This window comes from Penicillium solitum (assembly GCF_028829755.1).
Source record: "Penicillium solitum strain IBT 25940 chromosome Unknown utg000001l_segment0_segment0, whole genome shotgun sequence".
Taxonomy (NCBI): Eukaryota; Fungi; Ascomycota; class Eurotiomycetes; order Eurotiales; family Aspergillaceae; genus Penicillium; species Penicillium solitum.
In genome coordinates, this window is record NW_027072121.1 from 4,568,283 (window position 1) to 4,579,757 (window position 11,475).

Below are 11,475 nucleotides of genomic sequence, written 5' to 3' on the forward strand. Positions count from 1 at the left end.
GAGAGAGGGGGAGGACAAGCAGCGAAGACGGGTCTTTCAAGTTGGGAGCATTGACAGGAGGTTACGTGACGGCGAAATGAGGCGCTAAACCCAAGAGGCAAAAATAACCGGATACAGTAATTCACAAGTCCTCCGTTTACGATTTAAAAGCAAAGACGTCAAAAAAGAAAAAAAAAAAAAAATCGTCCCATGAAGGCTCGGCCGGACGGAAAAGGCAATTAAAAGGTCCGACGTGAACACGAAAAACACCTCAACTGCTGTAGCAATCGCGTGGAAGGAGGGGCAGAGATACTATACTACATGTATGGCATTTTCGTGTAAAATACGTCAGGCCGGGTCACCTGACACCTCGACACACCCACCTTTGAAAACCATCACCCTTTGGTGTTGAGGGTATTGACCATCAGTCATTAGTGGTCCTTCAGAGGTCTATTCCCATTGATGAGTTTGAAATATGGAAGCCATCAGAGCCCTAACCAGTCTAGAACCACGTAAAGGCGATGCGTCTCGCTTACATCTCAATGTTCAACATGTATGACGCCAAGATGATTCACAATCTAAACTCACCCCTTCGCTTTCAAGATTTGGCCGAGATACAATCATGGTGATGTAAACACGGTGACATACGAATGATGTCAGGAAACCTGAAGACGCCTCGTAAGACAAATATATAACCCTCCTTCATATGCTTTAAACGAGAAGACGCTTCGCCGAAGACCAATAATCAAAACGAAAATAAATCATAACATTCGGAAAATTAATTTGTGCAGAAATTCTTGGTGGACAGACACAATGTCTACCTCGATCACCACCGACGTTAGCAACTATGGGGCCCAGGGATATGGCGACCTAAGCCATAGTATGAAAGCCTTAACCTGGCAAGGAAAGAATTCGGTTAAAGTTGGTCAGTCATGTTGCCCATCACAACCTTCATATCAATCTCTCGAAATAATTAGACTTTTTTTCTTATACAGTCTGTTAGTGGAGACGGCTCGCCCGACGATCATCGATGAAGGCGATGTCATACTTAAGGTGACGGGCAGCACTATTTGCGGGAGTGACTTACACCTGTTCCACGGTATGTAGGGACTTCTTAACAGTTAATGAAATATTACTGGGTCTGATCATGCGATATCCGCTATCAATTTATAGAGGCCATCCCGGATCTCCAGAAAGGTGATATCCTCGGCCACGAATTCTGCGGTATCATTGCAAGCGTGGGTCCGGCAGTCAAAAATGTTAAAGTTGGCGACCGCGTGGTAGCATCCTTTCAAATTGCCTGTGGGCAGTGCTATTATTGCAAAAAGAATTTGTCGTCAATGTGTGAGCGGACGAATTCGAGCGAGGATGCCAGTCAGCTATATGGACGTCGAACAGCTGGTAAGTTTCCTCTTTAAACGGCTGTGCTGATGCTAGAGAGGCTATTATACTAAGGCCCGTCTTAGGCATGTTTGGATACTCCCACTTCACAGGGGGATTTGCTGGTGGGCAAGCGGAATATGTTCGCGTCCCTTATGGTGACGTGAATCTCCTTCAGCTGCCTGACGACGTCCCTGATGAAAAAGGTCTCTATCTTTCCGATGTGCTAGCAACATCTTGGAACGCCGTTGTTGATACTGGTGTTGAGGAGGGTGAAACTGTTGCAATCTGGGGAGCTGGCCCAATTGGACAAATGGCAGCTGAATTTAGCTTCTTTAACGGTGCCAATAGGGTTATACTTATTGACGGCGGCCATGGAAAATGGCGGTTAGACTTCGTCAAGAAGCTTCTACCTAAACTCGAGACAATCGAGTATACGAATCTCCCAAAGGGCGAGTCTGTTACCTCAACTCTGAAGAAAATGTGCGACGGCCGTGGGCCTGATGTAGCGATTGAGTGCGCAGCTGGTGAGTATACGAAAGGATGGGCTCATTACTTTGAGAGATTGCTAGGGATGGAAACGGACACGTCTGAGCTCATTAACGAGATGATTACCTCTGTCCGAGGGTTCGGGCGCTGTGGTATCACGGGCGTATATGCCGGTTATGTATGTGGCACCTTTCCTATAGTAAAACAATTTCCTAACGTGGTAATGCAGTGTAATCACTTCAATGTCGGATCTTTGATGGAGACCGGGATCCGTCTCATTGGCAATGGACAAGCCCCTGTGCAAAAATACTGGAAAGACCTCTTGAAGTATGCTCAGCAGGAAAAGATCCATCCCCTGCATATGGTCACCCACCGGTTCAAGCTCGAGGATATGGAGACGGTCTACGATTTGTTCAACAAGCGTGACCTAGGTATGCAGAAGGTTTTTGTCCAGACAAAGTTTTCCGCCCCTCCAGCCCGTGGGTCACCTTTGTTAACAGAACTTTGAGCTTCACTACGTTGGATAAAAGTTTTACTGCCAAGTTCTAACGTTTCATATGCGGTTAGTCGCTCAAAAGAATTGTGAAAAATATGCTTAAAAACCATATTGCAGTAAAAAATGGAGATATTTTGAAAATGCTCAACTGAAATTGAGGGAGCGTGCTACATGCAGTACTTTTCGAAATCAGCTATACCTCCAAACTCTTGCTTCTTGATTTGGGGAAATTAGCTCCGACATGCGCTAATCCAAATTAGGTCACCGCCTCATAAATCTGGCAAAACTGTCATCGTAATAACTGACTGGCTAGCAATGAGTCATCGTCACAGTACCGTATATTACATAGAACCACTTGGAATCGTTTGGTACAGTGGTGTAATATTAGTATTTGACCTCGAGTACATCAGCCCTGGGCCCACTTTTTAATACTGCCGGCAGAAACCTCCGAAATTTATAATGCAATTAATAGCTAGTATGCCACCCTTCATACTTAATAACATCAGCCACCCTATGAGGCATAGTCTCAGAGAGATGTTCAAATATCTCAATATTAAGACTTTCCCATGCTTCCTGTGCAGCTTCTAATAGGATATCTAATGTAGATTCATTATTAGGTAGATGCTTTAGCTCAGGATGACACTTCAAAATCTCAGCTTTTAACAGCGCCCATAGATTTTCAATTGGATTTAAATCAGGTGAATAGGGAGGCCATTCCATAATCTCGAACCCAAGCTCATTTAGAGTCTCTCGTACGATATATGCGGTATGTACGGGTGCGTTATCTTGTTGAAAAATAGCATTTTGATTATAGCTATTAAGCAACGTCGGTAATACACGCCGATAAAGTGCTTCAATCGTACGCGAAGAGACACCACCTCGAAGAGATTCAGTGTCTCCATCTAGTGGAATCAAGCCAGATCGGCGCGGCTGGCCAGAAAATGCAGCCCAAAACATCTGCTTAATCTGTTTCCCACGCGCCGGAACCATTTGAACTTGCGGGCCTTCTTTTGAATGGTGATGAAGTTGATCCTTCGGGCGTATAAATGTCCATTCCTGGCGTGCGCCTATTCCACGTTCGACTGTACATTCGTCGGAAAAATATACACAGGCCCAATCCGAGGGACTAAAATGCTGCCACCTTAGGGCCCAACGGTATCGTTTCTCGGCGTGTAATGGTGTTAAAGTTGGCCGCTGCATTTTCCTCCATTTACGAAGGCCTAGCTCGTGGGTAAGGCGCCAAATTGACTGGCGGTGAACCTTGAAATCGAGCTCTTTCAGTAGATCGTCGGTCAAAACCGATGGCTGTTGTTGGATGATATCATAGATATGGTCCCGGTCATCCTCAGTAATCTTCCTTGGCTGGCCTGGGCGTGGTAGGCTTTCTTGCTTTTGGCGTTTTGACTCTTGGGTAAGAGTGTATTGGATTGTAGAGCGCGGAATATCAGGGAAACGCCTCTTTTTGATGGTTGTTGCACCCCAGCCATTGGTATGGTGTAATTCACAGATCTTAGCCCGAGTAAGGCAGTCAAGTTCTGGGCCTCTCTTGCTTCGCGAAGACCGTACGGGGGGCATGCTATAGATAAAATAAGGATAGAATTCAATACCGTAGAATAGCGCGTTGAATCGCGAGATGCGTACTACTAATAAGGTAGGCGGTAGGTGTAGCGGTCAGACTACCTATGTACCCGAGGTCAAATATTAATGTTACACCACTGTAGGTCTGGCGATCTGGCAAGATCGCCGACTGGCTTTCCCTCCCCCGTCAGCCACGTTTTGCCTCTTTCCACCCAGTTCTCCATACTGTATGCACCGAACCACCAATTTCGCTCACCAGTCATAATACGATAGCCCTGTGCTTACCCCATACAGGAACTAAACCTAGTAGGGAAAGATGTTTTCGTCTGTCTCACTTGATTTTGCTATCTAGTGCGCTCCTCATTCCTGACCAGCCTCCATCCTAACCTATTGCTCCCAGCTAATGTGGTTTACAAGGAACGTGATTATTATGAGGGATGAACTAGCTTCGCCTTATTGATGCAACGCAGTTTACGGACGGGAACACAGCTTGGATTACGTCTTCAACTGGGCGTCTCCCTGCCATCTGGTAATATGCATGAGAAATTAGAAAGCTATTGGAGTATGGAAAGGCTCTTCTAGCTCATATCTGATTGGTGCGACGGAGAAAACTTCAAGATATTAAAAGATGCGGCTCAGCAAGATGGACTCTTCAAGCGTTATCTGACCGGGGATATCACGATTCTACCAATTCCTTACTAATGCGGACTGATGCTTTTAAAGCCGCTGCTTAGATAGTTTATAATGGCCACTTCAATTCCTGCCAAACAATGTGTGACACGACAAGATACGCTTCGCTTGTTTTCTGAGATTAGCACTTTTTGTCCAATATCGCCACAGTGAGACTCATGTCCACTATCGGTATTGAGATTCATACGGCACTAGGTAATAGATGACTGATGTTTTAGGCATCATGCTGAATCCCCAGGAATGAATCAGATCTAATATTCAGCCTACTCAGGCTATAGCCTACTTAGTAAGCTATAGCTTATACAAAGCTTTCATTTATTGAACAGCAGATCCCTTATAAAATGAGAGATTAAACCTGAGACTCTTATTGGAAAAGGACTATCTCTCTATATTTTCTTCTTCCCTACTACCTGTATCGTTAAGGCCTTACAATCGGTAAACAAGCAAACCTCTATTCTTGAAATAGAAGGTCAAGTATTTGTATTTGCTAATCTTCGAGGGGATTATATCGACCTAAGCGTTATCCTTGTGTTCCCTACTTATGTCTCGATAGAAACGATCGAAAGCTGTTCGAGCAAAATGTAATATATCCTTCAAACTTCTAATTTCGTCTTTTATACGATGAAGATATCTCTCGTTAGATTCTAGAGGAGAGCAATCTTTATTTATTACGGCAGCGTAATACTTAATGTTTTTAGTGCTTTCTTGAACTTTGTAGAAACCAATCGCGCTCGATAACTTCTCGAGGGAATCACCGAGAGATACGAGTCTTGGTAAGTCTTTTTTCAATCTGAAAGTGTTAGAATACAACGAAAATAAAATCGCTCCTATAGGGCGAGCTAGATTGTATCCGCTGTAGACTAACGAAATGTACTGTATGGGGCGGTATTAAGTATGACAACTTATAGTGCTTCTTCTATACGTAATGAGGTGTGTTCGCCAGTATTAATTAATCTATAGATTGCCGAAGAGCTTGAAATGCGCCCTTCCTTATGGTCTATTTCTAGCAGATGAGAAAATTTGGCCATATTTATAACTTGTTCGAGTGCGATCTTTAACTTGCGATCCGCTATCGTATCTGACGAAGTTAGTTAGTGTTGGGGGTACTCGAAGGCGAGGGATATCACTTCATTTCTTGTGAATGGTATGTATGCCGGTATATACTTCGTAGTATGTTAGACTGTAGGACTGCGAGATCGTCTATGTAGGTGATGCCTAATTGATATGGTATGAACCGGGTAACTAGAATACTAAAATGTATTATGTCATGACTCGTGTAAGACTTGTCGGCTAAAAAGAATTGAACTAGATCATAGCCGGATATGGTAAAGTGTATTCTTAGCAGCGTAATTCACGGCAATTGGTGATCAAAGTTCTACAGTAGCCGTATTCTTGCCTAAATAGACTGTAACTTTCTATATTGTCAATAGTCCAGCCACTTGCTGGCGAATCGATGTATCATATAGTTATGGATTATAGTCCTTCCGGTCGCTCTTTTTTCGTTTTACCAACCCCCTCTTTATATTGCTGACGGGATTTCCTCTATGCCTTCGCTATCTTCTTTGGTCTCCTTAGCTATTCTTTTGAGGATAAAAGGAGCTCTTTTGGGATATTATAATCTCTAAATGACCTCTTTATACGTCTTAGTAGTTAGCTGTTTGCCGCGTGGTTTGTCTCGTTCCCGCGGCTAATGAAGGTTTTGTGACTGACTGAATAAGACTAGTAAATATATCGAGGGAATGTGATCACGATGGAATGTCGGCTTAGTATTTTGCCCTTATATATATTGACTGCCATGGAAACCTTCGTTATGAGATATCTCCTTCGCTCTACGATAAGCGCGATAATATTCTTTCCGCGTAAGTTACGGCGAGATTTCTAAAAGCGGTGGTAGAAAGGGGAGAAATCTATAGTCCGAGACCTACGCGACTGCCTGCCGCCTATCCTTTACCCCAAAAGCAGTTGAGCTATGCCGTTCATGATCCAGGTTTCTAAGAGCCTACGGACGCCGATGGAACTCGGAACGTAAGCTCTGCCTAATAAGGATTTATATAGCCAGCCGTGTTAGAGATAACTTTATAGTATAGGGAAAAGGTTGGCATTCAAGATCTTAATATAAGTCCTTACTTAACCTTGATCACAATCAGTAAGAGCTTATATCTCCGCCGGTACTATAAAAAAGTTTTCCAAAACTTATAGCAAATGAATTGCCGAGTCATAGCTAAAGTTTTTATAAAAACTGTCGAACCGCGCAAGTAAGTTCAATACTTTTATAACGGACGTAAGACTATGGTAGGTATAATATAGCAACTGAGTCCCGAAGAAACTAGGCCACCTTAGTGGCCGCCTGGGGTGACCTATCGAGAGCCTGACCATCTTCCCAAATCTGGTAGGATGATATCCTCTCTGCTTCGACCTTGACTAATTTTCAGGTAGAACGCATTGCACTCCTTGTTCATATTCTATGCGAACTGCGTCTCAGCCACGGAATCACAGCACAGAAACTGAAAGTTGCATAGCAACCCAGTAGACGGCTCATTGAACCGATGGAACGATTACGACTTTTAGATGAGATGTACGCTGTTAGAGACGCGGAGGAAAAGTTTCTAGAGGGATTAAGAGGTAGGTTACCTGCAATTGACCACCAATTAGGGCTAATTATATCTCAAGATGGGAAAACAAGAATCCCAATTTCGAAGGCAAACTTACCCGACCTCCTTGATACCGTGAGCAAACAACTCAATGAGAGCAATAGTTACTTTTCAGTCGCTGGGAGGACTTCTTCTAAGCGGAAAACTCCGGGATTGTCAATGAGTGACAGGAACTCTCAGACGTGGCCCGCGACAAACATGAACAACCAACCTTGGACCACGGGTTCTTTTTCTCATCAAGGATCTCACTTCTATCCCAACGCTCCTTCATCGTCATTGATTCCGCTCCAGGGTATTCCGTGTCCAGCTCCCACGACAGTGCACGTTCTCCAAGACTGCCATTGGTCATTACCCGAGACTCTTGGTGACTTGGCAGACCTGGTGCAAATGTGAACCATTGATTTAACTTCACACGATGTAAGTTGAAGATTACGTGGGGCCTCCCAAGTCTAAAACAGCGCCTGAAATTGTACGAGTACTAATGGGGTAGAAATATTCCAAAGTAGCAGCTCATGTTGACCCGCCCAAGGGGAAAACCAACCGTCACAAGCACAGTCAAACCTCGCATCGCCCCAAAGCTTTCCTGTGCTTACTCCAGATATAGCCGCAATATATACCACTCGTCGTAATCTGGCCATCTCAAAGTATAATTTCAAGCCCACATGGTGAAGATGGCTCTTCTTATGGAGATTGTCGCAGCCGGGTTGTGGAAGGGGTAATCTGCCGCTACGTGAATTGAGGCGTAAATCAGGTCATAGCAATTTCCAGTAAAATACACCGAGTCTTGTCTTACTACTGTACTGTAAGTTACAAGAACTCAAGCGGAAAGCGGTCTGAAAGGCAAGGGTTTGCTTCATATCCAATCAAAATTCATGACACTCGGATTTATTCTCCGGAAATCAAGTCATGAGAGTGTGCAGGTATAGCTGATTTCGAATACTACTGTACCTTTGTTATTCTGTTTATCTTAAAACAAAATCCCAGACAGGAACTCATAGAGAGGCTTCTTCGCTGGACCGAGCATTTCCTCAGGATCTTTCGCATAGCTTGCGTACTGAGTAGAAAAGCTCAAAATAAAATTACCCTTCCTACATTATACTTCGTACAGGCGTGATTTATTTTTCGGCCTAACAGCCCATCTATTCGTATATGTGAGAGCGCCATCAGCTCAGAGACTGGATACGCAGTTTCGTTTATTTTGATCGTTTCTTTTTGGGAATTGGCATGTCTAACCAAAGCAGGCAGATAGAGAGGGATATCCAGAGGGATTTAGTCGGCCCTAGCAGACTAGTTCAACCGACCCGCTACACTAGGTGTCAAGAGAAAAACGCGTTGCTTGCTATATTTGAAGCAATGCGACGATGTGGTGCACTCGTACAGCCATGACTTCAGAGGAATTTTTTTATGATCGGAAACTAAATAATTGACAAGACCAGACAGACCTAAGAATGGCTGACTTCAGCCTCTGCAGTTCGAGCGATACACCACCGCGCGTAATTTAAACCTCACGCAGAGACAGGTTCAAGTCTTGACCAACGACCTTGCCGCCTTCCAGTTGTACCTGTTCGATAGGTTGAAACACGATAAAGACACGTAAAACACCAGAATTGTCTTTCTTTTCAGTCGTATTCCGCCAAGCATGAGCCGTACCTCGTTGAACAAATACATCGCCTTTTTTCAGCAATTTTCTCTCACCGGAATCAAGAACTAGTTCTGTCGTGCCATTAATTACGACACCATAGTCGAGGGTCGCTGTTCGGTGCATTGGAACCCCTGAACCTGGAGGTACCTCAATAATTGTACAGGAGGTGCCGGTTGGCGGATTCAAAGGCGATGGATCCGAGAGCTTCGAGCGATAGTGCTTAATGTCGAGGTTGGCTTTGGGCTCTGGGGTTGCAGACGTTGGAGGGGAAAGCCCTTGCACAGGAAATGTATTGGTATTGAAGGCCAGAGCATAGTCTGACGTTGTAGGCTTGCCAGGGGGAACCGGGAACCCAGTAAATGATACCTGCTCCCCAACCGCGTCACTAAAGATAGCTCGGCCGCTTGTAGAATCATGGGTTGTTATGATCCGACGAAGCGGCTCGGGCTGTCTTTGTTCGACTGACATGTTGAGATCAATGTCAAGAAAGAAGAGGGCGAATACCTAGAATATCATTCGGCGCTCGATACATTAAGACTGAGAGATATTGCAATTGATCCCAGAAACGCTCCCCACTTATATTATTGGCTTGTATTAGGCATATTACTCAAATTTAGATCATCATGGAGTCAGCAATGAGTCACTGTTTGTCTTGTCATATGATGAAGATATCATTATGACGTTCAATTCATCATTGATCTCTTTACCAAGGCCTGAGGACCCAAGGAATGGTTTTCTCCACATGCTAGACACGTTCTTATTGAAAGGACCATCTTAAGAGATAATCGGTGGCATCATTCAAACTATTAATAAGTGAGCATTGCACGGCATTGAGATTGCATGGGAGCTCGCGTGTTCAGCAAAGTTGTGGAGACAGTCTTACCGTACTGTGTCACTTGGACATCGGAATGGGAATGAAAAGTCATACTATGCTAGATTCTCTGGAGGTTGACTTGTTTGCATTACTATAAGAGGATAAAAATTCTAGTTCCTTGGTTTGCTAATACAGTCACGAGGAGGACAAGCGGCAAAGACGGGTCTTCCTATGTCGAGGACATTGAAGGGAGGCTACGTGACGGTGTATTGGGGAGCTAAACCCAAAGCGGCAAAATTAACTGGATACAGTAATTCACACGTCCGCTGTTTACATCATCAATTGAGTTGAGCGTGATTGAGTTTTCAAACATCAAACGCCACAAAATTAGAGTTATAAGACACGGGAATCAATCATGGACTGGACAGCATCGACCACGCTAGATTTCAAATCGACGTATTCCCATTTCCCCCCTTTGTGGCCCTTGCTCAAAATTTCCAAACTAAGCTTCATATCCCAGCCGGTTGGATGGATCCCCGGAGGAAGAAGCTGCGAGGGATTTCCCTCCGGCACTCGATCTTTGAGGCTGGGGAAATTTTCACGTATGGTATTAGCCACTAGCTGCGGGGAAATGAGCCCGGATATCAAAAGAACCCGCTGGTTTGCGGCTGCTGGGTTGGTGAGGGCATCGACATGGCTCTGTGCCACATCCCGAACATCAACCTAGCAATCAATTAGCTTTATTGGCCTAGGGGGAGTCCTACGGTATCTCGTACAAAGTGATAGAAAGGGAATTCGACTCCGTCGATGGTTTTGTGAGTTCTATCAATGAAGCTGGCGATAGCGAAATGGTTGGTTTCATTGATGGAGCCTGCTCCTTCGATAGGATGGATCATCGGTCCAGTAATGATATCTGGGTTGATAACAGTCAAGTCAAAGGGAACTTTGTTTTGCTTGAAGAATTCCCATGCTGCGGTTTCGGCTCTGGTTTTCGAAACATTGTATCCGAGAACGGGGTCATTTCGTTCAACAGCCTGCTCAGCTGTGACCTGTCATTGTGTAAGAAGTTAGGACCTGTGGTATATACAAAATGCAAAATGGGTTGCTTACTGGGTTCCAATCTTTCTCGGTGTAAGGTTTGCCCTCTTTAGTCATGTCCTCGAATGAGCTCAGCACGGCAACCGCACTGCCAAGAAGCACGAATCGTTTCAGAGTGGAGCCACCATACTTTTGAGTAGCTTTCAGTATCTCCGTTGTGCTTGTGACTTTAGCGTTATCCAGGTTTAAGATATGCGGATGGAGGCTCACCCTTTTTCAGCGGGCTCAATCATCTCCTTGCGGATATCGGAGACTTTGAACTTTAATGGCGATGCGGTATGGATCACATAGTCGAATGGCGCTTTCGCCTTTGAAAAGATGTCATCAAACGGTGTCTCGGACGTAAAGTCTGACACGATCGCAAATTCAATGTTGTTCTTCCATGTAGGATGGGTTGCGATGATGGCGTCCCCCTTGGACGGAGACCGAACAGTCGCTGTCACGAAATAGCCTTCCTGCTTGAGAATTAGCAGTCAATTGACAATGAAATACGCTGGATCTATTAATATGAGTCCTTACATCAATTAAAATGGACAAGATATGGGAGGCAACAAATCCGTTAGCTCCCGTCAACAGGACATGCTTTCCCTTGCCTGGCTGTGACATTTCGAAAGCTCGACTGAGATACTGAGTATTGTAAGTGGTGATAGACGGTAGA

At 44.6% G+C, this 11,475-nt stretch overlaps 5 protein-coding genes across 5 annotated transcripts; 2 read left to right on the forward strand and 3 right to left on the reverse strand.

Annotated features, from left to right (window-relative positions):
* Positions 1-792: 792 nt before the first annotated feature.
* Positions 793-2,356, forward strand: N7455_001719 (zinc-dependent alcohol dehydrogenase; the record flags this gene model as incomplete). The annotated part of the gene is made up of 5 exons (XM_065604102.1): positions 793-904; positions 983-1,078; positions 1,153-1,380; positions 1,446-2,026; positions 2,078-2,356. 5 exons carry the CDS (start codon positions 793-795, stop codon positions 2,354-2,356), a joined length of 1,296 nt encoding a protein of 431 aa, XP_065462593.1.
* Positions 2,357-3,411: 1,055 nt separating this feature from the next.
* N7455_001720 (uncharacterized protein) lies at positions 3,412-4,185 on the reverse strand (the record flags this gene model as incomplete). The annotated part of the gene is made up of 3 exons (XM_065604103.1): positions 3,412-3,426; positions 3,452-3,920; positions 4,058-4,185. 3 exons carry the CDS (start codon positions 4,183-4,185, stop codon positions 3,412-3,414), a joined length of 612 nt encoding a protein of 203 aa, XP_065462594.1.
* Positions 4,186-7,158: 2,973 nt separating this feature from the next.
* Positions 7,159-7,400, forward strand: N7455_001721 (uncharacterized protein; the record flags this gene model as incomplete). Its single annotated transcript, XM_065604104.1, has 2 exons — positions 7,159-7,338; positions 7,368-7,400. The coding sequence occupies 2 exons, from the start codon at positions 7,159-7,161 to the stop codon at positions 7,398-7,400; spliced, it is 213 nt and encodes a 70-aa protein (XP_065462595.1).
* A 1,361-nt stretch (positions 7,401-8,761) lies between these two features.
* Positions 8,762-9,373, reverse strand: N7455_001722 (cupin domain-containing protein; the record flags this gene model as incomplete). Its single annotated transcript, XM_065604105.1, has 1 exon — positions 8,762-9,373. One exon carries the CDS (start codon positions 9,371-9,373, stop codon positions 8,762-8,764), a length of 612 nt encoding a protein of 203 aa, XP_065462596.1.
* A 739-nt stretch (positions 9,374-10,112) lies between these two features.
* On the reverse strand, positions 10,113-11,423 carry N7455_001723 (NAD dependent epimerase/dehydratase; the record flags this gene model as incomplete). The annotated part of the gene is made up of 5 exons (XM_065604106.1): positions 10,113-10,442; positions 10,496-10,768; positions 10,830-10,977; positions 11,028-11,272; positions 11,337-11,423. The coding sequence occupies 5 exons, from the start codon at positions 11,421-11,423 to the stop codon at positions 10,113-10,115; spliced, it is 1,083 nt and encodes a 360-aa protein (XP_065462597.1).
* Positions 11,424-11,475: the final 52 nt, after the last annotated feature.